Below are 23712 nucleotides of genomic sequence, written 5' to 3' on the forward strand. Positions count from 1 at the left end.
CGGTAGAAGCGGGGGCAACCCCGGCACCTGCAGAGTTGCGCTGGGACCTTCCCAAACCCCCGATGCCCGCGGGGTTCCCCGATGCAGCAGCCACGCGGCACCCCTTCCCTTTCGCCCCGCTCCTGCGGAACTCGGGGCTGTCTGCACAAAACGCCGATCACAGCGGTTTGGGACGGTCCCGTAGGGCCGCTATGAAAACAGCACCCCCTCACCTTCCAAACCCAACCCCAGCCCGCCCCGCTTACCCCACCCCGCCCGGCCCCTCCTCCCCTGCCCGGGGAGCACTTCTGCAGCTTTTTTCCGACGTGCTCCCGTGCTCCGGCTCCTTCTCCTTGCCGCCGTGGGGAGTTCACTCCGCCTCCCTCTCTCGACCCAAACTTCGCTCCGTCCGCAGCATGGGAGGCAGCATCACTTAGCACCGACCCCCGCCTCTCCCTCTGCCCACCATGGGCTCCTCGCACCGCCGGGCACCTCGCCGCCCGCAGTAGCGGAGCGGGGCCGCGTCCCCATCCTCCAACATGAGCGCGGTGACCGGGAGGAAGGGGCTGGGGCTGGAACCCCGGGCTGAGGGGGTGAGTTGCGGGAGCGCTGCTACCCGCTCGTAGGTTTTTTGTTTGATAACTTTATTTATTTATTTCATTTTGCCGCGTATTTATTTATTTATTTTCCCCCCCGCGGGGCGGGTGGCTGAGGTGGGTGGGAGTGGTGCCGAGCTTTCCGCGATGCTCGGCGCTGAAGCTCTCTTTGCTCTCTCCGCAGGTGGCGGAGGGGAGCGCGGGGCGGGAGCTCTCCCCTCGGAAAAAATCTCCGTCCGCCGCCTCCTCCGCCGTCCCCGAGGAGGAGCGCTGCGCCCGCCGCCCGCCGCCCGAAGGAGCGGGGTCCGCCGCCGTCGGGAGCGAAGCGCGGCCGCTGGAGCGGGCGGCGGCCGGGGGCTGGTGCCGGAGCTGCCAGGCGCAGCTGGCCGAGCTGAGGAAACAGGCGGCCAGGTTGGCTGCAGGCGGCTGCCCGCCCAACGCCCCGCCGGTAAGTGAGGGCTGCCGGCTCCGGGAGGGGGCAAACTCGGTCCCGGGGCGCGCAGGTGTGTGCCCCGCGGATATGGCACCCCCGGCGTTTTGCGGGAGGGTGCTGCAAAAGTTTCAGGGTTTGCAGGCGTTGGTTTATCGGGAAGTGCCGCTGCGTGTTCTCTGCGCGGGTAACGCCGTCGGCTGCCGGGATAAAGAAACTGAAATAAGAAGTGACTTTGACGGAGGCAGCGGGGCGGCACGGCGAACGCCGTCCGGGCACAGGGAGCGGCGGATCCAGGCTTCCCCTGTACTGTCCCGTTTGTGGAAGCGCACTGAGACTGCAGGGGGTTCAGCTCGGCTCCTCCTCCTAGGAGGACGTGAAACACCGCTGACATCCCCGTATGTCCCCACACGCGTTCCCCCCGTGGTGGTGGTCGGGAGGAAGCCGGAGCGGAGCTTTGCGGGGCTCTCGCTGCCCGGTGTTCCTCAGGTTTCCCTCGGGTTCCTGAGGTCCTGGAGTCATTCAGGGTGGTTTCTCTCGAGTCTGCTGCTTGTGGTGACTCTGGCAGTGAGTGGATAAAGTGCATAAACGCTCCAGAGATGGCCAGATGTGCACTGTTCCTCCTTCTGTGTTTCTGTCTATAAGAAATCTTTACCACTGCTTCTGGTGTGTCTCTTCCTTAAGTAACTGTGTGAAACAAAGCTTTCATAAGGTGATACAGATGGAAAAACCTTTGCACTGAGCCTTGGGACCTGGGGAGACCTTTGGAGTTCAGTGATAGTGCAAAATGCAGTAGAAGACCCCGAGGTTCTGTTTCAGGGCACCAAAAACCCGTCATGGTTTTTTGATAACGTTTGGCAGAGAGGTATTGTTTTCTAAACAATGCTTATCTGGATGGCTGTAAGAATAGGGGGGCTTTGAGGGGGGAGAGAGGGGAGAGTCTGAAGAGGAAGCCAAACCCTATTGACCTTCATTTTCATTCAAAGATTTCCTGTATGATCTACAGCATTCCCATTGAATCTAAATATAGTTTTGTTTGGAAGTGCATTGTGGAGCAGTGTCAGTGAGGTTTGCATTCTCAGGCCTGGCCCAAAACACTTTGAAATCAATAGGAGTCCCTGTGCTGACCCATTGGGTCAATACGAGCTCCTCTTCTGCAGCGTAAAGGTCTCAGGTCAGGATTGTCAGACCTTTTGTTTTATGGATGGTTTAATTCCCATTGTGAGATCCATGTGATAGGGCTGGAGAAGTGTGCACGCAATCTAATTCCCATTGCTGTGGTGGGACCCATCCCTGATGGGATGAGCGGTGTGGGGAAGGAGCTGGCCAGGTGTGTGGGGAGCAAAGGGCTGTGTCTGTGTGGTCCTTTCCCTCCGGTCCTTTATAAGCACTCGATGACGGGTGAATGAATGAGTGAATCCTGCTTTTCTGCAGCGTGTCTAGGAAAGTAATAACAGAGTCATCATCACAGTGCTGGAACCTTGACAGGCTTAGTCACGGAGTCACGGGTACCTGGGGGGTACTGGATGAGCAGCATACTGATACTTGGGGTCTTTTAAAACTAAGTTTTCCAGTGTGCATGAGACCTCCAGCCTTAACTGACAGCTCACAGGCCCCTCAGTCAGGCAGTGAGCTGCTCCTTAGGTAGGAAGATGCAGCAAGCAACCCCACTCACTACCTTCTGCCCAGCAGATAGCAGGAGATACCCAGCAGAGGTTGGGTGCTCAGCTGCAGCTTGTTGGCCATGCAGTGAGAATCTGATGCAATAAGCTGGCAGGCTGAGCACACTGTAATGTTTGTGCCAGAAAGGCAGCTTGCATTTCCCCCCCCCCCCTTCTTTCTTTCTTGTTTAATTATATAACAAGACATCTGAAAATGCAGCTCCTCTTCCTGAGTTTCTTGCCTGTACATTAAAGGTCCAAAGAGTTTCTCCTAATGCACTGTCAGAGGAAGAAGCAGCTCCCAGGAGAGCGAATGCAGGAGGCTGCTGCTGGGAGCACGCTGCTCTCACAGCCCTGTCCCTTGCTGTCGCAGTGAAGGGATCTTTCAGCACAGGTTGAGAAAGATTTCCACACCTGGTTTAAAGCCCTTTGGAAAGGTGGGTGGGAGCCTGGGAGATGAAAGAAGGGCCAGTTTCCTGCTGTTGATATCTATGCTGATGAAAGGGAGCAGTTGTATTCTTCTGCGTGGGGCAGCTGACAGGGGATTGAATTCACATTAGAATAAAAAACCAAGGTTCTGTTTGCAGTCTGTGGGGATAACAGATCTAATTGCTCAGGAGGGTGATGATTCATCGTTTGTGTGTTGCTGTCCTTTCAATTAGACTTATTTAAAATATATAAATAATGTAAAGTTTCGGTGCTCAGATGATGTGCATTGATTACAGAATGCTGTTCGTTGTTTGGGGCTTTTTCAAGTTCTCTAAATCTCTGTTGACAAACGATATAGAGATAGACCTCTTTGCTTATATTACAACTCCTTTGCAGTTCTTCTGAATACTAGATTTATTGCACCCCACGCTGCCAATTCCCCTCTTTTTGCTGCTGCTGTCTTTACGGTTTGCTGCCACAGTGAGGCTGTGAATGAATCAGAATCAGCAAGGATGAGGAGAATGGGGGAGAAAAAAAAAAAAAAAGCAAAGTTCAATTGCAGAAAGTATCACAGATTGGCATTTGGGTGTTGCAGCATCAGCTGCTGGGTCATGCACTGAACAAGTGGAGGAGAAAAAAAAGAAAAGAATGAAATAGGTGCCTCATGTTATCCTTAATTAAAAGTTTTGCATGTGCCTTGCAGGCCGTGTCCCTGGGGAGCTGTAATGGTCTCCCGAGGTCCGGATGTGCCTGGAAGCTGCTGCTGTTGGCAGCCTGGGGAGGTGGGTTGGTGGTCGCTGCCTGGCTGGCAAGGAGCCTCGAAAGCCACCCCGACAATTACCGCTAATTGGCATCATTGTTGGCAGTTTCACAAGAGAGGCTGAGGACTGAATGGAGCTGTGGATTAAATTAGTAATAATAATACTTAGCACCTAAAATCATCTTCTCAGTACTTCACCAAGTGCTAATTAATTAAGTCGTGTGACATCCCTGCTCGGTAAACTAGAACGAGCTGCCCGTCCAGAGAGGTGTGTGTGGGAACCAGGTGTGCCCCCCAGGGAAGGGACAGGCAGGGATGGTGTGAGGTGTGCAATGAGCTGAGTAACAACCGTACCCAGTTCTACCGAAATAGGAGTTTGTCATCGGGGCTAAGAGAAGGCCAAGACGAGAGGAAGTTTTCCTTGGAGGCAGTTAGCAGAGGACTGTGTCCCTCCCAGCCCAAGGATGACCCTGTTTCATCTGCCCCCAGCCCATGCATTTTGTGCTGTGCAGTGCAGGCAGTATGGGATGGGAAGGCATGAGCTCTGCATTATCACGAGTTCAGCTGAGTTCTCACTGTTCTACTTTCTGGGAGCTGCTGTTTTTCCCTGTTGAGATCCCTGTTGCATTACTTTCACTGCGTGCTATATGGAGCACACCACTGAAGTGCTCCAGTAGTGTTTGAGAGGTGAAGGAGCAGTGTGTGCCCTTGGGATGGAAAGTACTTTTCCTAATACATAGAGCCCTGTGTTCCCTGTATACCTAGCCATCCCGGTATGCCATGGCTGGTATGATACAAAGAGGTGTTTTACCAGTCCTGCTCTGTTGTGCTGGTGACCAGGACAGCTCATGCCCTTGGCTGCTAATGAGCCATGAATCATTTGATTCTGGCTCACCATGCCCTCAGTATTTTCTGTGTTCATAGAATAATACATAGAATGATTTGAGTTGGAGGAGACTCTTAAAGACCATCCAGTCCAACTTCCTGCAGTGAGCAGGGACACTCACATCTCTATCAGATGCTCAGAGTCCCATTCAGACTAACCTTGGCTGTCTCCTGGGACAGGGCATCCACCACCTCTCTGGGTAACCTGTGCCAATGCCTCACCACACTTATTGCAAAAAATTTCTTCGTTACATCCAGTCTAACTCCCCTCCTTTTCTGGTTTTAAACCGTTTCTCCTGGTTCTGTCACAACAGACCCTGCTAAAGAGTCTGTCTCCTTCCTTTTTACAGCCCCTCTTTAGATACTGAAACACTCTCAGCTCTCCCTGGAGACTTCTCTTCTCCAGGGTAAACAGCCCCAGCTCTCTTAGCCTGCTCTTAGAGGAGAGGTGTTCCATTCCTTGATGTTTGTATTACTTGGGTTGAGCTGGAGGAACCTGCTGTCTTGAAGGGGAGTCCCAGGAGGCTTCAGGCATGCGGCCGTGCTGCTGGGCTGCCTCCCACCACACCTGCTGCTTCCCACATCCATGGGTACACCTGTGTGATGCTGATGGCATCACTCAAACAGGAAACAAAGAACAAAGTTTTGGGAACAGCATGTACTTCCCTGTGGGTTTCTCATTCATGCTAAATAACCCCATGTATTTCCACCAGCAGCAGAGCTCAGGAAGGATGGTTTGGTTGGATGAGTGCATCGGTCATCTCCTTGGCTCTTCCTTGTGCTTCTGTACTGATCCCAGGTGCTTCTTTGTGTTGCCTGGGAGTTGTGGGCACTTGCTGTGAGTCTCTCACCTCAACTTCAGATCATTTGACAGGTTCCAAAGCTGTAGGGGAAGGCTGAAAGACCTGAGTCTTGGCCAATCTCAGTGTCCTCCCTAACCAAAGGGCTGTTTTTCTTTCCATAGGACACAGGTTGACGTGGATAAGGGATGCTGAACAGCAGAACTGTGTCTTATACCTCTGCAGAGTAATTGAGTTTTCAGGGGTATTTACAAGCACTGAGTGCACCTTAAAATGTTCTGTATTTAACATTTCAAAAATACGTAAGTGGAAAAGTCTCAGTTAATAAATATGAAACTACAGGGCATTTTTTGAGATGCACTTTTAATATTAAATTTTGCAAGAGAGGCTCTTGCAGGGACTCGGCTGCAGAGTGCTTGGGGCTATGAGCTCAGATGCCGATTGCAGGAACTGTGCAGTCTAATAACAGGCTTAGTGACAACACAGTGTCAGATATGTTGACACGAGCCATTCACTTGTTTCAGTCTGTGCAGCAATCTCCATGCTGTACGATAGGCTGCGGAAACTAACTGTAATGGGTTTATTCTAGACATTTAGGATTTTCAAGCCCTTTTAAAATACAGGTGAGTAGGATTATGCTACAGTCGGGATGCCTGAGGCCACAGACCTTCTCGCTGGGGGATCTGCAGAGGGGGAGCAGGGGTTGCGCAATTAGCTGGAGGTGCTGCGGTCTCCAGCTAGCTGGGGGTAATTAGTATTGCTGCGGCTAATGCCTTCAGCACCGTGCCCTATTAGGGGAAAGGGAGGAAACGCATAAACCATTTCAAAATCCCAGGGGGTGGAAAAGAGCATCTGCTGCTAACATCTGAGGTTACTTTGAACCTGTTGAAATATGTAGTTGCTGCTTTATTGTTTTTGCCAAGAGTTTCCACCTACAGTGATCCCAGCCTCTGGCTTGTTTGCAGGGAGGTTACAGGAGGCAGCAGTCATCCTCTTCTCCCATGGCCAACAGCAGCTGATAGCGGCTGCTCCTCTGGGCCTGACAGTGCCAGGGAACGGCTGGAGCCAACAGGGTATTTGGCTTTCTCAACAGCAGAATTGTCTACTAAGTATATGCTGCTGCTTAGGTTTCCTGCTGCCTGGGTACCTCACAGCTGAGTCTCTCTCCCTAGAGGTGATGAAGAACTGTCTGGATGTGGTCCAGGGCAACCTCCTCTAGGTGTTCCTCCCTGAACAGAGGTTGGACTGGTTGGATCTAGAGTTTCCTTCCAAGCTCAACCAATCTGTTGGCTTTCACTTTGTGGGTCCAAATCCTATTTCCTCCGTGAAGATGCTGATGTAGGGAAGAACCAGCGGGGCTTTCATCTGGCTGAGGAACATCTCATTATGATGAGTGGAGGCTTTGCTCTACTCTGTGTAGAGGAGGAAAATCTATATGAAATTGCATGTTTGTCCTCTGGAAGACTTTTCTATGATGATATTGTTACCTTTGTCAAAGTTGGATTACTTTCACAAACTACATCTGTTTGGATATTATTCACAGTGAATATGGCAGCTGCTGTAAAATCGAGAGTATCATATCTTCTTTTTATGTATGTATTTATGTATTTACTTACTGGAAATCTATGAAACTTGATTTGTCTGAATTCACCTCTGACCTCAGACCTGCAGCACTGGAATAACTGTTTTGTATTTACATTTCTAGTATATCACTAATGGAAAGCACCTTCAGGAAGGCGAGAGTTCTGTCTGTGTTATTGGCCATGCACTTGATCAGGAATAGGTTGGCTTCTTTTACAAGTGTTTACTAGTTCTGTGTAGTATTTCTAATGGGTACCTGATGGGAGATAACCTGGACCTTACTTTTATGGGAATTGAGTCTCCTGCTGCTGCCTTTGCCATTGGAGGAATTGTTCAGACACTGGGTAGAGATGCAAGTTATGAGTTTAACCCCTAAACCTGTTGCTGCCTTTGTGTGAATTTGGATAAGCTGCCTGATATTCATGTGCTTAACCTCTCCTTTGCCCAGCAGAGCTAAATTTCTTCCATTTTTTTGTCCATTTCTGGTAATTGTAGTGAGGACCCTGTCTGTTGGCTCGTATGGCACTGAGCATCATTGCCTACTGTTCTTAGTCGGGCTGGCTGCTCCCCCAATAACCTAACAAGGAGAAATATATAATAACATAGGAACACAGAAACCAGTGCATTCTGTGACACAACTGTGAACCAAATTTGACAACCAACTTTCAGATTGGTTGTCTTTCCCAGGGGGATTTGAGGGAGGGGTCTGTGCGACAGCAAAAGCAGCAAACAAAGCCAGAGACGTCAGATAATCTGTGAAGAAAATTGCTAGCTCTCCTGGAGAGGAGTGGTGAGGCTGTGGAAAGTGCTGCAGAGGAAGTCCAGGCAAAGTGGAGCCTGCTTAAGTAGCAGGTATCAGATCAGCTCCAAGAGTGTGGATTAAAGCAGTACCAATGGCATCTAAAAGGGGCTTATCTGCAGGCTGTGATCCCTGCGATGATGCCAGAATGCTGCCTTGAGGAAATGGGGTGTGCCCCTGCAGTAAGTCAGGAGCTCTTCAGTGGCTTCAGTCCCTCTTCCGCTGTTGAAGTTTCATGCTAAAGTGTGTTACTTATTAGCTTTCATTTGAAATGTTTTGGTTTGAAATGGAAAAAAAAAAGATAAGTTTGTACAGAAATCCAAGAGCAAGGCTTCAAATGATTATCCCAAGCCAAGGGTGGGGCTAATTTTTCTTTGCAGAAGCAGTGTATTCTTGTAGGATAAGTTTAAGTGAATGCAAGCTTCTGCTGTATAGTTCTTTGCACTGACCGCTTTGCTTTGAAGCTGAGTGAACTTTGAGGGCGTAACTGGCAGATGTTCATTTTCATGCTGGAGAAAGAATGTTTAGCTGGTATAAATAAACCCACCTATTTTAGGCAGTGTAATGCTATTGTTGCAAGTTTGTTTCATCACTACCAGTCTGACTGTTGTATGCATCACTTAAATGTAGGGTGAATCAGCAGAATCTCAGCACTTGATCACAAAAAAAAAAAAAAAAAAAAAAAAAAAAAAAAGGCTTAGGTGCACACAATTAACCTTCTTTCTGAGTCAGGCCTTAAAATCAGTCTTTGATCAGCATTCCTGGAATTTGGCAGACTGCTCTCAGCTTCTGCTGGGGTTGGGCCAGCATTACCATATGTCAATACCTGCGCAGCATTGATTGAAATGCTGGGCACCTGTGGGAAAATGATCAATTTTCATTTAGCTCTTAGCAAATCTTCCCTGGCTATTGCTGAGGGGTTTTGCACTGCTGGGTGAATAGGATGGGAAGTATTCTGTACAGCTCCGAAATGTGATACTTCTAGCTAGGCTTGGCATTGACTGGCTTTCAGCACTAACAGCCACGGTGAAGTATTAGTCCAACTTCTCACAGCTTTCAAAAGATTATGTTTAAATGCATTTTCTGCTTTACCACAACACACAACTTGTTACAGTGTGGTTTGTGTTGCTGTCAGTGTGTCTGGGTTGATCAGTGCTGATTACACTGCAAATGGCCAGCATTTGGCTTTGTACTTTAAGTCATTTGGGAAGTTAGATGTACTCAGTCTGCACTGTACTCTCTTTATTGCCTTGTGTTGTTCCTACCTTATTGTTTGTGGTAGCATGTATTTATTCCTTTTAGCATTGCTGTCATTTTCAGAGTACAGCAGTTTCTTACAGCTTGTATGCAGTTTTATTTGGTAAAAGTTTTTTTTTCATGCCTGCTGCTTTTCCTATCTTGACTGCTGAGCAGCTGAGAGGTGATGGCTGTGCCTATAGTCCATCATGCAGTGCTGCTTGGTGTTTGGAGGAGGTCAGCCTGCAGGGGTGGCTCAGGTCAGTGGCACCATGCTGGACTAGTGGTATGTATCCTGTTCTCATCCTATAGCAGTCACTGGCAGCTGTTATCGCTCACAGGCTGCACACTGGCTCCTGGAACTCTGGGATTGTAGAATCATGGAATAGTTGGGTTGGAAGGGACCTTAAAGTCTGCCCATTTCCAGCCCCCTGCTATGGGCTGGTTGCCCCCCACCAGCTCAGGCTGCCCTGGGCCCCATGCAACCTGGCTTTGGGCAGCTCTGGGGATGGGGCACCGACAGCTCCCTGGATAGCAGTGCCAGGGCCTCACTGCCCTCTGACTAAAGAGTTTAATCCTAAAATGTAATCTCTCTCCTTTAGTTTAAAGCCCTTACACCTTGTCCTATCACTATCAAACCATGTGAGAAGTTGGTTTCTGTCTTGTTTACAAGCTCCCTTTAAATACTGAAAGGCCACAAGTCTTAACTGTCTTAACAGCTGTCTGGAATATGAAAACATATGAGTTGCTCATATGATCGGGAAATTTGACCATCCTTGTTTCAATTCCTTTACTGCTTTTTGGTCAGCTGTAGAAGGACTGGGCTCTTCTGCTCAAAGCATTCAGGTCTTCCCTCAGTAGCATTTGGGTTCTCTTTGAATGCCTCTGGATGGAACATGTTGGTGTTACAACAGACCCTCTCTTTAATACCAAACAGTGTGGAGTGTGTGGTGTAAAAGCAACTGCTTGTATCCACTGCCCAGCTGCAGCCAGGCTACAGCAAACAATGGCACGCTTCCCAGGAGGAAGAGTGGCTAAGAGCCAAACCTTATAAATGTGCTTTGTCTGTGGAGTCCTTGGTAGGTGCTAGTGTGGAAGTAGCTCCAGAAGCTAAGACTGCTGAGAGGACTGGACAGTCCGGCACTGGCCCAGACTGGGCGCATCCCCTCATGGCCTGTTTTGTGAAAGTAAATGATTTTCAGCTGCAATAAATAGTCAGCAAAAGTTGGATAGATTTGGCCTGTGTTCAGCAGATAAAGCTTTACCAGTGATGCCAGAGCTCTTGGCATCCAAATGACCAAAACAACGGTAGGTAGATAGTTGAGTAAGCTAATTCCTGGCAGCCAGGGTGAGGGGGATGTTGATTTCTGTATGCAGAGTATTCTTAGAACAAATGTGAAGAGAATGCCAATCTCTTTCAATGCTGTGCTCTTGTTGTGCTGTAAGAGCAGCAGAGTTGTGTTGGTGTTTTGGCCTGGATTTAGTAAGAGTATTAAATATTAGAAAAAGGGATGTTTAGCGCACTGAGGTGTTATTTGAGAAGTGTTGGCTGTGTTATGATAATGGATCCGTTTTGTGCTGAGCACATATATATGTGTGTTGCAGGGACCTAGCTTTGTGAATCAGAGAAGAAACAAAGCTGAGTGTGATGTAGATCCCTGTGTGATCCTGTAATCTCCAGGTGTATGTCCTATTGCTGGGGGCACTGTGAGGAAGAAAGATGTTCCCGTGCCTGTCTGGCCTGGACCATCTAGTCCTTATGAAGCAGTCACTAGTGATGAAAAGCTACAAAATATCTAAGAACTGTAGTAGGGATCCATAATGGCCTTTGAAGGATGAGGTGAGGCACAGGTGTGTTTGACAGTCACTTCAGGGCGACATCAGTGCTCCTTTCTCCAGTAGATGTGCAGATGGGAGGGCTGGCTTGTCTCAAGTACCACCTTTGGAAGTTTCTTAGCTTTAACATGAACTAAGGGCATTGCAGAGCTTTTGTAAGCTGTCTTAAAAACTATGCTGTGGGTGAAACGTGGGCCAGGATTTGGCCTGTAACTATTCTGCCTGTAGCTTGTAATTAAATATAAAGCTAAACTCAGAATCCCCTATTAAAGTGTTCATGTGTTAATGTAGCTTGCGTAACTGAATGCAGAAGTGAGGCATTCTGCTGTCTTCTGCTGCAGATTTTGTTGCAAAGAAAAGAGCGTATGTTTGATGTTCCTCCAGCCAGCTCTCACAGGGGTAATTTTGTGTGGATGATTGAGAGGCGTGGAAGCACTGTAAGATATTGTCCTTTTGTGGGTTTTGTGGAGAGGAGATACAGTTGAAGTAATTTATAATACACAGAGTCTTAGCAGTCTGCTAAGAGAACTTCTTTAAGCAATTACCTGTAAGAATAAAATAAAAATAATTTATTATTGATAATTGCGTATTAAGAAATATTTCTTCTGGTACTGTAAATTTTTTATTTGTAGGCTCCAGAGGAGCGTAGAGTAACCCAAATGTGTTTGGGGAAGAAAAATACAAGTTAATACATTAAAGTTTACATATTTTTCTTGTGATGGATTTACGGTTTTTAATTACATCTTCACGTCTTACATTGGGATCCCTGAGGGCCCTCTCTGAATTTTATGCTTACACTCTTGTAACTGTGAGATGCTTTAACCTGCCACCTTGTGCATTCTTACTGCTGCTTGACTGACCTCTGGTGAAGTTGCTTTTTATTCCAGTTTCAATTTTCAGATCCATACAAAGAGTGAAAAAAAAAAAAAAAAAAAGTTTGCATGATTTAGAGCTTCTCAAGCTAATATGTTGTATTTGTGAATCTCAGACAGTGAATGGGTTTCTCTCTTTTTCTGTATGGAAGAATGGGCTTTGTGCTTATTTGCTCATTTGCCAAGGCTGTTTGGCAGTGAAAAGTAGTCATGTCTTTGCTAACAACCCTTTGAGGAGTCATGGTTGGGTTTAAGGAAGAGCATCTTCAACAATTTGTAGTCCTGCATCTGGCAGTAGATCTCTTCTGTCTTTGGATAAATACAGCAGTGGATTCTCATTTCACAGCAGTTTGCAGCATGGTTCATTTATTGGAAATGGAATTGGAAGCCTCTGTTAACAGGTGGAAAATGAAACCTATTGGCTCTGTGTGTTTTCTGTTGATTTACACCAGCGAAACAATGTTGGATCAGTGTGCGTATTTCAAATTCATTTCTCTACGTCCTTTTTAAACAGCACATCCTATTCATTTTTCCGTTCAGTGGGAATATGATTACCTGTGTTGAAAAGTGGGGTGGAACACTGCCAGGATCTGTTTGGTACAGCTCAGACATAGCTTATCCAAATCTAACAGCAGTATATCTAAGGGGCAAACAACTCAGACTGATAATATGCAGACTTTCCAAAAGTTATTTGCCTTTGGACTGATTCTGAACATGAATATTCAGCCCAACCTGTGGCATTTGAAAGCAGTTGAAATAAGAGGGTAGTGGTCTTGCCTTTGGGAAAGTAAGGACATCTGAAGAACAGAGTTTATGCTGCACCAGCACTATGGTATCTGAGCTCCTTTTCTCAAGTTTGTACTGTATGTCCTTATTATTCTGGTCATGACCTTTCTTAAGTGCATGTAGCCCAAGAGCAAAATGTACTGTAAGATTTTAGCTGGATTGCAGCTTCCTACTGCCAAGTCTCTTGATTATGTGGAAGATGTGTTAGATGCGGGGCTGGCTTTTCTGACCCACCCCAGCTTCTTCACTGAACTTTTCATTACTGTGATAGGACTTGACACTTGTATGATTGGGTGCAACGAAACGTAGACAGACAAAGAACTGAGATGCCGAATAGCGGTAAACACTTGACCCTGGGAAGAGAACACAAGAGAGAATACAAAAGCATTGTTGTCTAAGTGACGCTTTGGAAGGTTGTTACTTTTCTGTGTTTTATTTTTGTAGTTTTTGCTTCAGTTCCTCTTGTTAGTCCAAGTTTGATCCAATTTTATTTCTTCTTGCCACTTGAACAACAGCCATTTGCCTTCCAGTATTTAAAAGGAGAGGTTGGTGGCCCTGCTTGTGGCAGGGGGATTGGAACTTGATGATCCTTGGGGTCCCTCCTAACTCAAGGCATTCTACGATTCTTTTCTAATGGCTGTGGTCCTGCTTCCTGTGGAAGCAGTGAGAGGTCTGGTATGGAGGGTTGTCTCATTAAGCATTAGGGTACAGAAGCAGCTTATCCACATCTAAAGGATTGAGCTGAAAATGTCTCTGATTACTCAACAACAACAAAAGTAGATGTGCTGAGTGAAAAAGCTGTCTCTTTCTATGCTTTGACAAGATCCTTTTAAGTCTGTGTAAGAGCAAAGAGTTAAGGTAATCCTGATTTTTACAAAGGAGTTACCCAGGAGTCTTGTAGCTCAGCTGAATACAATGCAGGAGTGTCACCAATGTGAGATTAGAATAAGCTTCATTATCTTCAAAGAATGTTTACTTAAGGGCTTGGAAGCTCTGTTTGTAGGTAGAGGTAGGAAATATCCTCAGGCAGAGAGGAGCTGATAGCATTAAAGTGAGCAGTAGTGTTTTTCCTGCATCCTTGCCTCATGCCTGCTTCTCCCAGCCTGCTTGGCTGCCTGCCTGTGCTCTCGTGTGCACTGTTGGTATGGAGGTCTTCAAGAGATTGACAATAGTTTTGGATGTTCAGCACTGAACCCAAGCAATATCTTTGCAGCTTCTGGATTACTTCTTTCTGCATCCTAGCATCTCTGGCCCTTTACAGGGCCACATATAATTGATTAGTCTTTAGCCTGGCTTGTTGGTTTTTGTTTGTTTGCCTGTAACATTCTTCCAAATTTCTGTTAATTTTTAGGATACTTGTGCTTGCAGGGTGCCTTCTGAAAGCACATCCCTGAGTAGCCACAGGACATCTGTCTGAGGAATGACAGGGCAGAAGGGAGTTGGGTGTGCTGCTTCTCAGCATGGGGCTCTCAGTGGCACGTCCCATGGTGTGATGGATGTGAGATATGTTACAGTGTGTCACTGGCTCTGCCAGGAACTACATGAAGGAGTCATGGTGATAAACATCTCTTTCCAAAACCCTGATGTGGTAATGAGCTCAGGAAACAATTTCTGCAAATATTTGGGCGATATTACTTGTATTTTTCTTATAAATGTACATCCAGAAGTTTTCTTTAAAATATTGGTCAGAAATATTTTAAAATCTTAGAGCTTTGGATATTCCAGCTGTCACTAGTAATGGTATGGAAGACAATACATGGTTGTTTTAGGTTTCTGGAGGCCATTTGTGCAGGACTTGGATCTTTTCTGTCTTTACATCTTTGGAGTTCTTTCTGATGGCAGTGAAGTTACTTCTAATCTCCAGTACAAAAGAAAAGACTGCATTAAATTTGATTTGGAACCCACTGGGATATGTAAACATGTCCCACATGTAAATGTTTAGCTCCTCCATTTTTCTCATGAGAACTTTACTGTAAAACTGGTCTTTAAAGCAAATTTATGCCTCCTTGGCTTTATTTTGAAGACAAAGCAGAGATGCAGTGTTCTAGGCAGATATATTTTTGTTCCCAGCTGTTTTGAATGTTCATTTCATGTTAAGTCTTTGTTCAAATGAGTTCTATGTCATTAATGACTCTGGAATAAGTAGGTATGCAGAGCTGGAGGAAATCCTGTTTTATATGTTCCTATTCTAGGAGAGCCTCAGAAAGGCTAACAATAATGCTGCGTGGTGAGGTAATGGGTAAACATAGTAAGAAATAAAAACGTGCTTACTCCTTGCTGAGGCAGAAAAATAGCTTATAAAGCATAATGTTGTCTTTGATACATGTAGATAATCTGACCTGCTGCAGTCTGTGGATTAAGATGCGAGCTGCAGCCACTGAAACAGCTTCTTTTGAAGAACCCGTCCCTCTGGTTGTAAAGGAGGTGTCAGCAAATGAGAATTAAAAACAAGTGGGAGACCAGTCATACCCCAGGGAAGGCGCTTTAGAGGCTTGCTTTCAGCGGTCAGTTGATTTCTGTGGGAGGTGGAGGGCTACATGGTGCTGCTCAGCACCGTGTGTTCTCGTGAGTCCAGTGCAGGCCGTCAGTTCCAGTGATGGGTGGGTGATACACAACTAGGCTCTGGTGATGCTCCGGTTTGTAGCTTTTTGTGTTCCTTTCAAGAAGCTATGGGAAAGGGAAAATGAGGGCATCCCTCAGCTTTTCCTTCCTTTTGCCGAATGAGGTTTAGTAGGAGAAATGTATTTGTTTTCATGAAGCTTTTTCATAGGAGGGCGAATTTCTTCAGCAGATTTTCAAGGAAGTCGAAGCTGCATTTAAAGCTTTTGATCTTGGTCAGTATGTAGAAAAAAAGAGATTCGGTAGCAATTTTGGGAAACATCTTTTAAAATTTTTTATTCTTAAAACATAAAATTGTGTTGTTTTTTTTTTTTTTCCTTGAGTCAGATTCTGTAGCAGCATGAATACAGTGAAACATCCTGCCTCCAGCCTGTCAGCACTGTGTGTGCTATGGACTTCCCGAGGGGCTAGGGCAAGTCAACTAGCGTTACAGTCCTAGATGCACTTACCCATTTAGCATATGCATTTTTCTCAGCATGCGATTATGGGCTGGTGACTTGCTGCACGTATACCAGGTCTCTGCAGCTGGTGCTCCTTATACATGCATCATTTTTTATGTGCATTACTCTGGTGCATACACTTCAGCTATAGCACTGATCTCTCTGCACCTTTATATTTTTTGAATGAGACTGCAGTGATTGCCTTTTCTTTGAGTAAGTAGGCAGAGTCGTACTTGTGGCATATTTTAAGACCACTTGGAAGATGTAAGCTTATTTAAGCGCTTGTGATTCATCACTCTTTGCTTTATTTGATTTCTTAAATGTTAGCCACTGTGAACAGTCTTTAGGATTTGCCCCTTTTATTTGGGATCCATCAGCTGAAGAGAAGGCAGCTGGTGTGCTGAAAGTAATGCTCCTGTAAGAATTTGGTGTGCGTTTTTTTTTTTTTTTTTTTTTAATCTGAGAAAAAACTCAGTGGTAGTTACCCTTGGCATCTGCTTTGTTTGTTTTCTCTCCTAAAGTTGCCATCTTGCTCGTTGGTATAATGGTGATAACGCTGCAGTGTGTTAACCTGTGCAGTGCCTTCCAGGCAGTGAGAGATAATTGAGGAATGAAGAAAGTCTGTGTGTGAACTGCACTTGGCTGACTTAGGCTGATAGTGCTGGACACAGTCCCGACTGCCTTCTTGAAAGTGCATCTGATGCAGCTGTGTGTGAGATCCTTTTGGGGCATGGGCTACCTTCAGTGCTTTCTGCTGTCCTATGGTTTTGGAAAGGGTATCTTACCAGGAAACTTTGTCCCAGGTGGAGAGAGCTTCTCCCTGATGATGAGAGGGAGCTAGGCCACCTGCATTTATCACCTGTAGAGGAGCAAGCAATTATTGATCCTTTATGGGAATGGTGGTTCTGGGTAGAGTATTTACAGTAAGAAAGTGGAAGAGCAAATATGCATTGGGCATTGCAAGCTTGTAAGTACCTGGTAGAAAGCGTGTAGGAGAGGCTGCTCTGTAATGTGTGCTGGAAGCATCTCCCTCCCCCATACCCAAATAAATGCATTTCTGGCTTGAAGACATGGGAGGGAGAGAAGCTATCCACCAACACTGCTTTCCAGAAACACTTGAGATCAGAGTCTGAGCGTGTATCACCTCTCGTGTATCTTGCTTGTTTCAGGTTATGTTATGGTGGCAGTCTTGATCATTATCTCATATTAATTTTCTAGAGCATGATGTATGTGGATACACCTACTGCACTCAGATTTCATTGCAAGATTAGAGACATGTTTAGGAAATTAGTAATGAGAGAAAAAACGTGTAATTAAAAATGATATCAGTTTGGAAGCTCATCCATCTTCAGCCAGCTTGCTGGAACAGAAAGGAGTCTTACACAATGCTTAGTGGTGGGAAAACACATTTGGCTTTCTGCATTTTAAACAGGAAGGAACTATTTAAACGACAGACTTACAATAGTAATCAGGGCATTAACTTGGGAACGTTGCATTGCATGTTGTGGCTGCGTGATGCTGAGGGAACTCAGATTGTATAAAGTTCAGAAGGATCTCATCTTTCTTCTTTTCTCTTGATACCTACGGACAATTGCTTTGTCTTATTTGAACCCTTTATGAAATAACTGGTCTTTGGAATGAAAATAGGATTCATATTTGATGCAGTCAGATTTACATATGCTGAATGTTGCCCATAATGTTATGATGCTACACAGTTAGCAATTTATTGTTTCCTGAGATACAGTTTTATGTGAAATGCCTTGAATTCAGAGCCTGCAACAGAATTTTAGCTCTTCATCCCCAATGACCATTATAAATTTGCCATATGCCTAAAAATGTTCTCAGCACAACTGTGATTGTTCAGACTGTGAATTTCCTTTCATTTTATGATGGAATCCTTAGTTCAGAATAAAATTACTCTTCTTCAGCACTAGGAAAAGCACCATTTGGTTATATATGGTTCATTACAAAATGTGATAACTTTTAAACATTGCAAGCAGTGCACTTGCTTTATTTGAGTTCTTTATGCCATTTTTCATGAGCAGTTAACAGTAACATGTTGTCATTTTTTGTCTTATTATATCTGCAAACTTGGTTATCTTTCTCTTTGGTCCAACTTACATAAAACTGAAGCAGATGTAGCAGCAATTACCAGGTGTGTGTTGGAATATTTTGCAAAGTTTTAAATGCTGCAGGAATGTTTCCTAGTCAAGTTTCCTAGTTAATGGATCTGTTTATTAACTGGTTCTATCTGTTGTGCCTTACCTTGCGTTTAGTATTTTTGCACTGAATCTGGCTTTTTTTTTTTTTTTTTTTTTTTTTTAAATTAAAATAACCTTGTAGAGGGACATGCTTCTTCACCATCTGAAGTGCAGTCTGCAAAACTGCTGACTGTTGACTGGTTTGTCATGCAGAGCTCTGTGTAACTTGTGATTTTGGTAAACTCATTAAACATTTTAGAATTGCAAGTTTGACACAAGGGAGTTAGATCCAGCTGGGCCTCCAAATGTGAACAGTGTGTAAATATTTATCTCTGTTGCCTCTGTAAGCATTCTGGTGTAAAGCCAAGGACAGAGGCTGGTGACAGACAAGATAGCTCTGCCTTCAGCTCCAGAGTCAGAGCAGAACATTTTTGGATGTCTGCTGATGGTGGCTGTTAGGTGTCTGACTGTTAGAGACGATGGCTGCTATTAGCTGGGAGGACAATGGGCAAGAAGGGTTTGGCAAAAAAGACTCAGGGAAGGAAGACGACAATGGGCAAGAAAGGTTTGGCAAAAAAGACTCAGGGAAGGAAGACAAGCAGCTCCCAGCAGTGCTTGTAGTGAGGAGCTGTTAGTTTGATGACCAAGGGGACCTCGTGGAGCTGAAGGTCAGCAGCTGTTATGGAGAGGGGTGGCAGCTTCCCAGTGATCCCTGTAATGCTCTTCTGTGGAGGATTAGCCTTCCTGGAGAGAGACAGCAGGCAGCACGGTCTCTGTTAGCAGCCACTGTGGGGGCTGCAATGCAGTGCATGGAACAAGGAGGTGTGGATGTGTCCTGAGAATGCCTCTTACTGCCCACAAGTGTCTGGATGGCAGGAAGAGGAGACCCTTGTTTCTTATGCCTGTGCAGCATTGCAGATTTGGACCCAGGCCAGGCTCTGGAGCCAGGACTGGATCTTTTATGAGCACTATTATATGTCGATGGAATAAAGAGAGAGAAATTCTTTTTCCAGGAATTAAATAATTACTTCCTCGATGAAAGGACCCAACATCTGGCTCTCATGCTTCATGTATTTTGTCATGTGGATGTAACTGTTTGCTTTGTTTCTAGCAATAGTGTTAACTTATTAATGTATGAAGCTGTTTGCAGGTCAGTGGAAAACTGCATATAAATCTCAATTACATGTAGTTGATTGTCTTTAACTCTTTATAAAATATAATTAGTGCCCAGTAATCATACTGTGGTGCTGTTGCTGTGATTACGCTGGTAGTTAGTGTGCAGTGCAATTCCGGTTTTATAGACTGGAGCTAAAGCTAATGTTAGCTTGATTAAAATTAAGGGTAAATATCAGCCTATGTTGTTGACCAGCTAATCTTCTCACCTTTCTGTGGGCAGTTTCATTGCCTCCTGCAGTTCTGAGATGTGGCTGCCTGCTCCTGAGTGGATTCAGATTAAAAAGCTGGGATTTTTAATACGCAGTGCCTCACATTGAAGTGGAGCCACTTCAGTGTCCAATATGGGGGGGAAGAAGTGGATTGCAGCAGGGTCTTCAAGGACAGTGACTTGGCACAGCTCTAGTGCCTAGAGATGTTTTGATCCTATTGTAATGAATAACTGCTGGTTCCTGTTGTTGTTTCTGTTTTGATTGAGAGCCCAGCCTGTGTATGGTGGAGATAGGATGTTAGGGCAGGGAAAGGAAGTAACTGTCAAAAGTGCATCTCCCTTAGGAAAGCAAGAATGTGGAGGTATGGTACAGTTGGGGTTTAAATAGCACTTATTTTTCCTTGATTCTTCATGCACTGACTGTATGCAGTTTTCCACATATTGGGTAATGGAAAGTTGGTCCCAGAGGAAGTTACTTTGTAAATAAAGTTTGGGATTATAAAATCAATCACTGTTGGGTCACTAATTGGTGTGGAAGATAGGAATTTCCTATATAGTATGATAAGTTCATTGGCTTTTTGGCAGGGTGTGCACAGCGAGCTGTTAGCCAACGATATTCTTTCCTGGTTCTGTTGTTAACTCAGGAAAAGCATCAGGTCATTTGTGGCTACACCCAGACTGCCGGTTTGTTTCAGAGGAGTAAGGAGGAGGGGGAACTTTGACGTCATGTAGAATCTGCATGTGTTTTATGAAGTTTGTTTTCATCTATCTGTGGCATAATGGTGAATCTTGGCAGCCAGACAGTAATTGTGGAGATTGATTGCTCTCAGTGTTAAGCATCTCACATCTCTGAGTTTATGTCAACACAAGCCTTCTTCCAGCAGCAGCATCTGGCTCATTGGCAAGATCTGTGGACAGTTGTTCTGATTGCTGTGGAGAAGCCTCTGCTTGTCATGTGGATGGTGCCTTGGCTGTGCTGCTTTGTTATTCTAGCTGGTCCCATTTTCATTTTATTTATTTTTTGGCTTACCTCTGATTCCTGCTGAATTGCTCCTGAGACTGCGTTCTTGAACAAATCTTGCCTAACATCTTCGTGCAGGGACTTCCATGAGAAGCTGATGTAAATTTATTTCACTGAGTGTTTCGCTGATTGAAACTGGAGCAGTAACATCCCAATCTGTGCCTTCTGAGCTGGTTTTCCCTGTGAATCATAGCATCAGCCTTGTGAAGTACAACACACATTTTTAAGCATATCCTGCATAATGGATTGCTCTGAGACTAGAGCTGCAGGGGTAAATCAAAGGTTACCAGTACACAGCCACTGTTTGGGATGGTGCTGTCTCACAAACTGGGAGTCCTGGAGTCAACCACGAGGATTTCTCAAGTTGATCATATGGAATAAAGATCCTGGCCTCACTGATACAAGCTAGCACAACAGCAAAGAACAGCGTGTGTCAGCTTGGGATTTACATCACCTCAAGTGCTGTTGCTGTCTGCTTGATTGTATATTTTATTCATAGCACTTCAAAAATATGATTTGTTCAGAAGCACTGTGGCTTTGAAAGACCTGTGGATCGAAGTAAAAGTGGATGTTTCTTAAATGCCTGAAGTCCCAATTTTCATTAAATAGGCCTGTTGGGGTCATTGCATCTCGTGGCTGAAATTAGCAAGGCTCTGATGTGTAGGAGGCCAGAAGAGATGGTTATCTTCAATGGCCTCAAGCTCTAAGGATCTGTAGTACTGTTTTGGCACTGTCCACAATTAGAGTTGTTTGACTAGCTGTCAGACTTTATAAGGATGTTGGCAAGGCATGATTACACACAATTTTCTGGTTTTAAATGTGTATTTACATCTGTAATAATAATAATAAATCACCTTGGGTAACATGTATGGTGTTTTTCCAGTGATTTGCTTCAAGTTTGATACAACGCTATCTGTTGCCACAAAGCTTCATTTTCAAACGAAGGGGGGATGTTTGCACATTAATTTAACTCTTCTCCCAGCAACTCCATGCATTTCACAGATGCTTTATGATAAATGGAGAAGTGGGTTGATGAAAGTCTTCACTGTTGATTGGAAGTCAGGAATGGGGATGCATGAACTTAGAGGGAAATACTGACTTTGTATTCAGTATGAATGTTACTGTGGCTATTCATAGGGCTTAGGTCTTGCTTTGGGGCTGTAATTTCTCTTCTATAGTTCTTCTCTGTACTTGGCCTTTTCCAACAGGTGATGAGAAAGCTTGTCTTTCAAGGTCTGAGAACAGAAATTAAACTAAAAACATCCTCTTATGTAGTACTAACAAGTGAATGGAAGTATAAATGTATCCTGTGATGTTATGCATTGTCTAGGCTTGTGGAATTTCTGTAGAAGTGACATTAGATACCATAAATGTTTAAGAGCTCTGTAAGTGTGACGGGTAGGGTGAGCTACAGCCTTTCATCTCTTTCTTGCTGGTTTTAATAGGATCTGGCTTGAAGGGTGTTGAAAGTTGTTGCCAGGTGTCTGTCTGATTGCTTCTGTGTCTCAGGAGATAAGACTTTTTTTTTTTTTTTTTTTTTTTGTGAGGAGCTTGAAAGAGTTTGTAGAGGTCTACATCTATGTGTGTTATAGCTCACTCTGCCCACGTATTTACTATGTTCATATCCTGTGCTGGAACAGAGCTTATAAACCATACCAACGTGGTTTTCAAGATGGCCTGAGCACAGGCAGAGTGGTTTTTTTTGTTTTTTTTTTTTGGTCTGCCTGTGGACATGGCTGTTGTTGATCTGTGTTTGCAGTAAAGAGACCTTGGACAAAGGGAGTTAGTCCTCTTTGATTTCATGTTATATGGATGGAAAGAGGTTGTACAATGTGCAGGTTTTGCAGGACTTCCCAGCCTTACTGCCATAAGGATTACAGGTGGACATTAATCACAGCACTGTTTTCCTGCTCACATCATTTGCTGGCTGACAGGGGAGAGCAGTTTAAAAAAGTCAATTTCTCACTTGTCATTTAGGTTGCCAAGAAAATGTACAGTGCCTTTCAGTGGTCCTGTTAGGTGTTTTAAGGTACAAGGCTGGATATGTGCTTGTTCACAGTTACAGTATAGCCACTGTAAGTCTTACATTAGAAAATAAGTTGTTCTGTGGACAAAAATTATCTGATAATGTTCTGGTAAGAGGTGCTGGAGAACAGTAGGATCAACAAAATGAGCAACAACAGTGTCTTACTACTATCCATTTTACTGCATTTATTTTACATAGTGTCTTGGTGTGACACTGCTACAGGCTCATGTTCCAAAATGTTGTGTTAAGTGCTGAACTTGTCATCTAAATAAACTATTGAAATGGGAGAACCATATAAATACAGCATAGCTGTGGAACACACTAGTTAAGCAGAATGGAATCGGTTACTTCTGTGCATTAGCCTCTTAACTGAAACCAAACAAGAACCACGAATCGTGGTTCTCTCCAAGTCCAGAGATGTGAGAGGCACCACTGCTTTCCAGCAGACCTGATGGCAAGTTTGTGAAATTAGTTGCTGAAGTTCTTTGCTGAAAGGTGTATGAAATAAATGTGAAGCACCAGCTACCTCCCCAATCTATTCACCCCACAGCAGCTCTTCTACACGTGCCACCAAATAAGTAAAGGAGCAAGAGCAGACTCATCAGAGCAGTTTGTGGCCTGGTTGAAGCTGAGGAATTGGAGGTACACTTAGTTGCTAATTTTCTCTGCTTGGAAGCTCCTTTTCTTTTGTTTTTCTTAAGTCTGAACCAGAGGAAAAATGGAAAATTCTAACACACTACAAAGTTGCTTAAACTCAGATGTAAAGTCAATTTTTTTCAGCCAACAAGTCAGTTTTTGGCAAAACAATTTAACTGAAGCACTTTAATGAAGATAAAGAATAAGTGTAATCCACTTTATTTCCGGAGACAGACTGCATGATGTGCTAACTGTGCACTGTGTGCAGTAATTTGTAGCTTTCAGGAGGAATACACAGTGGGCAGCCCTTCCATTCTGTAAGCTAAATCGTTTCTTTATGGTCCTCAAGTATTCATTTACCAAACAAATAATTGATAAAATGAGCAAGTGAAAGAGATGCTAAGAGGGTGTGATCCAATGCCAAGCACTGGTTTTCATAGTTGATTTTAAATCTACATTATGCTAATGGTGTTCATTTGGAAGATGTGTCCACTCCCTAACTTCTGCTGCTGAGCGTGCTTTTAATTGGGTTCAGATGGTTGGACTGCAACAGTTGTAGGGTTCGTACGCAGATGTCCTGAGTGCTCCAAGCATTTTTTTTCTCTCTTCAGTTTTTCAAAGCCAGGGTTGTGGCCACTGAGGCTGGAGTCCAGGCGTTCCTAAAACCCCCCCTGAAGGTTTGCCTGATGCAAATGGGCACGCTTCTCCTGAGATAAATGTCGTTACAGTCATTTA

The 23712-nt window shown here is 44.8% G+C and overlaps 1 protein-coding gene across 1 annotated transcript in view; it reads left to right on the forward strand.

Annotated features, from left to right (window-relative positions):
• The first annotated feature begins 294 nt into the window (after positions 1-294).
• KIF26A (kinesin family member 26A) overlaps positions 295-23712 on the forward strand; it is a 96470-nt gene continuing 73052 nt past the window's right edge. The window contains exons 1-2 of the mRNA XM_052693820.1: positions 295-572; positions 760-1023. Coding sequence (XP_052549780.1) covers positions 519-572; positions 760-1023 — 318 coding nt within the window. The 5' untranslated portion in view covers positions 295-518. The remainder of the gene's footprint in view (positions 573-759; positions 1024-23712) is intronic.

This window comes from Tympanuchus pallidicinctus, unplaced genomic scaffold (genome assembly GCF_026119805.1).
Source record: "Tympanuchus pallidicinctus isolate F22 unplaced genomic scaffold, pur_lepc_1.0 scaffold3, whole genome shotgun sequence".
NCBI classification, from domain to species: domain Eukaryota; kingdom Metazoa; phylum Chordata; class Aves; order Galliformes; family Phasianidae; genus Tympanuchus; species Tympanuchus pallidicinctus.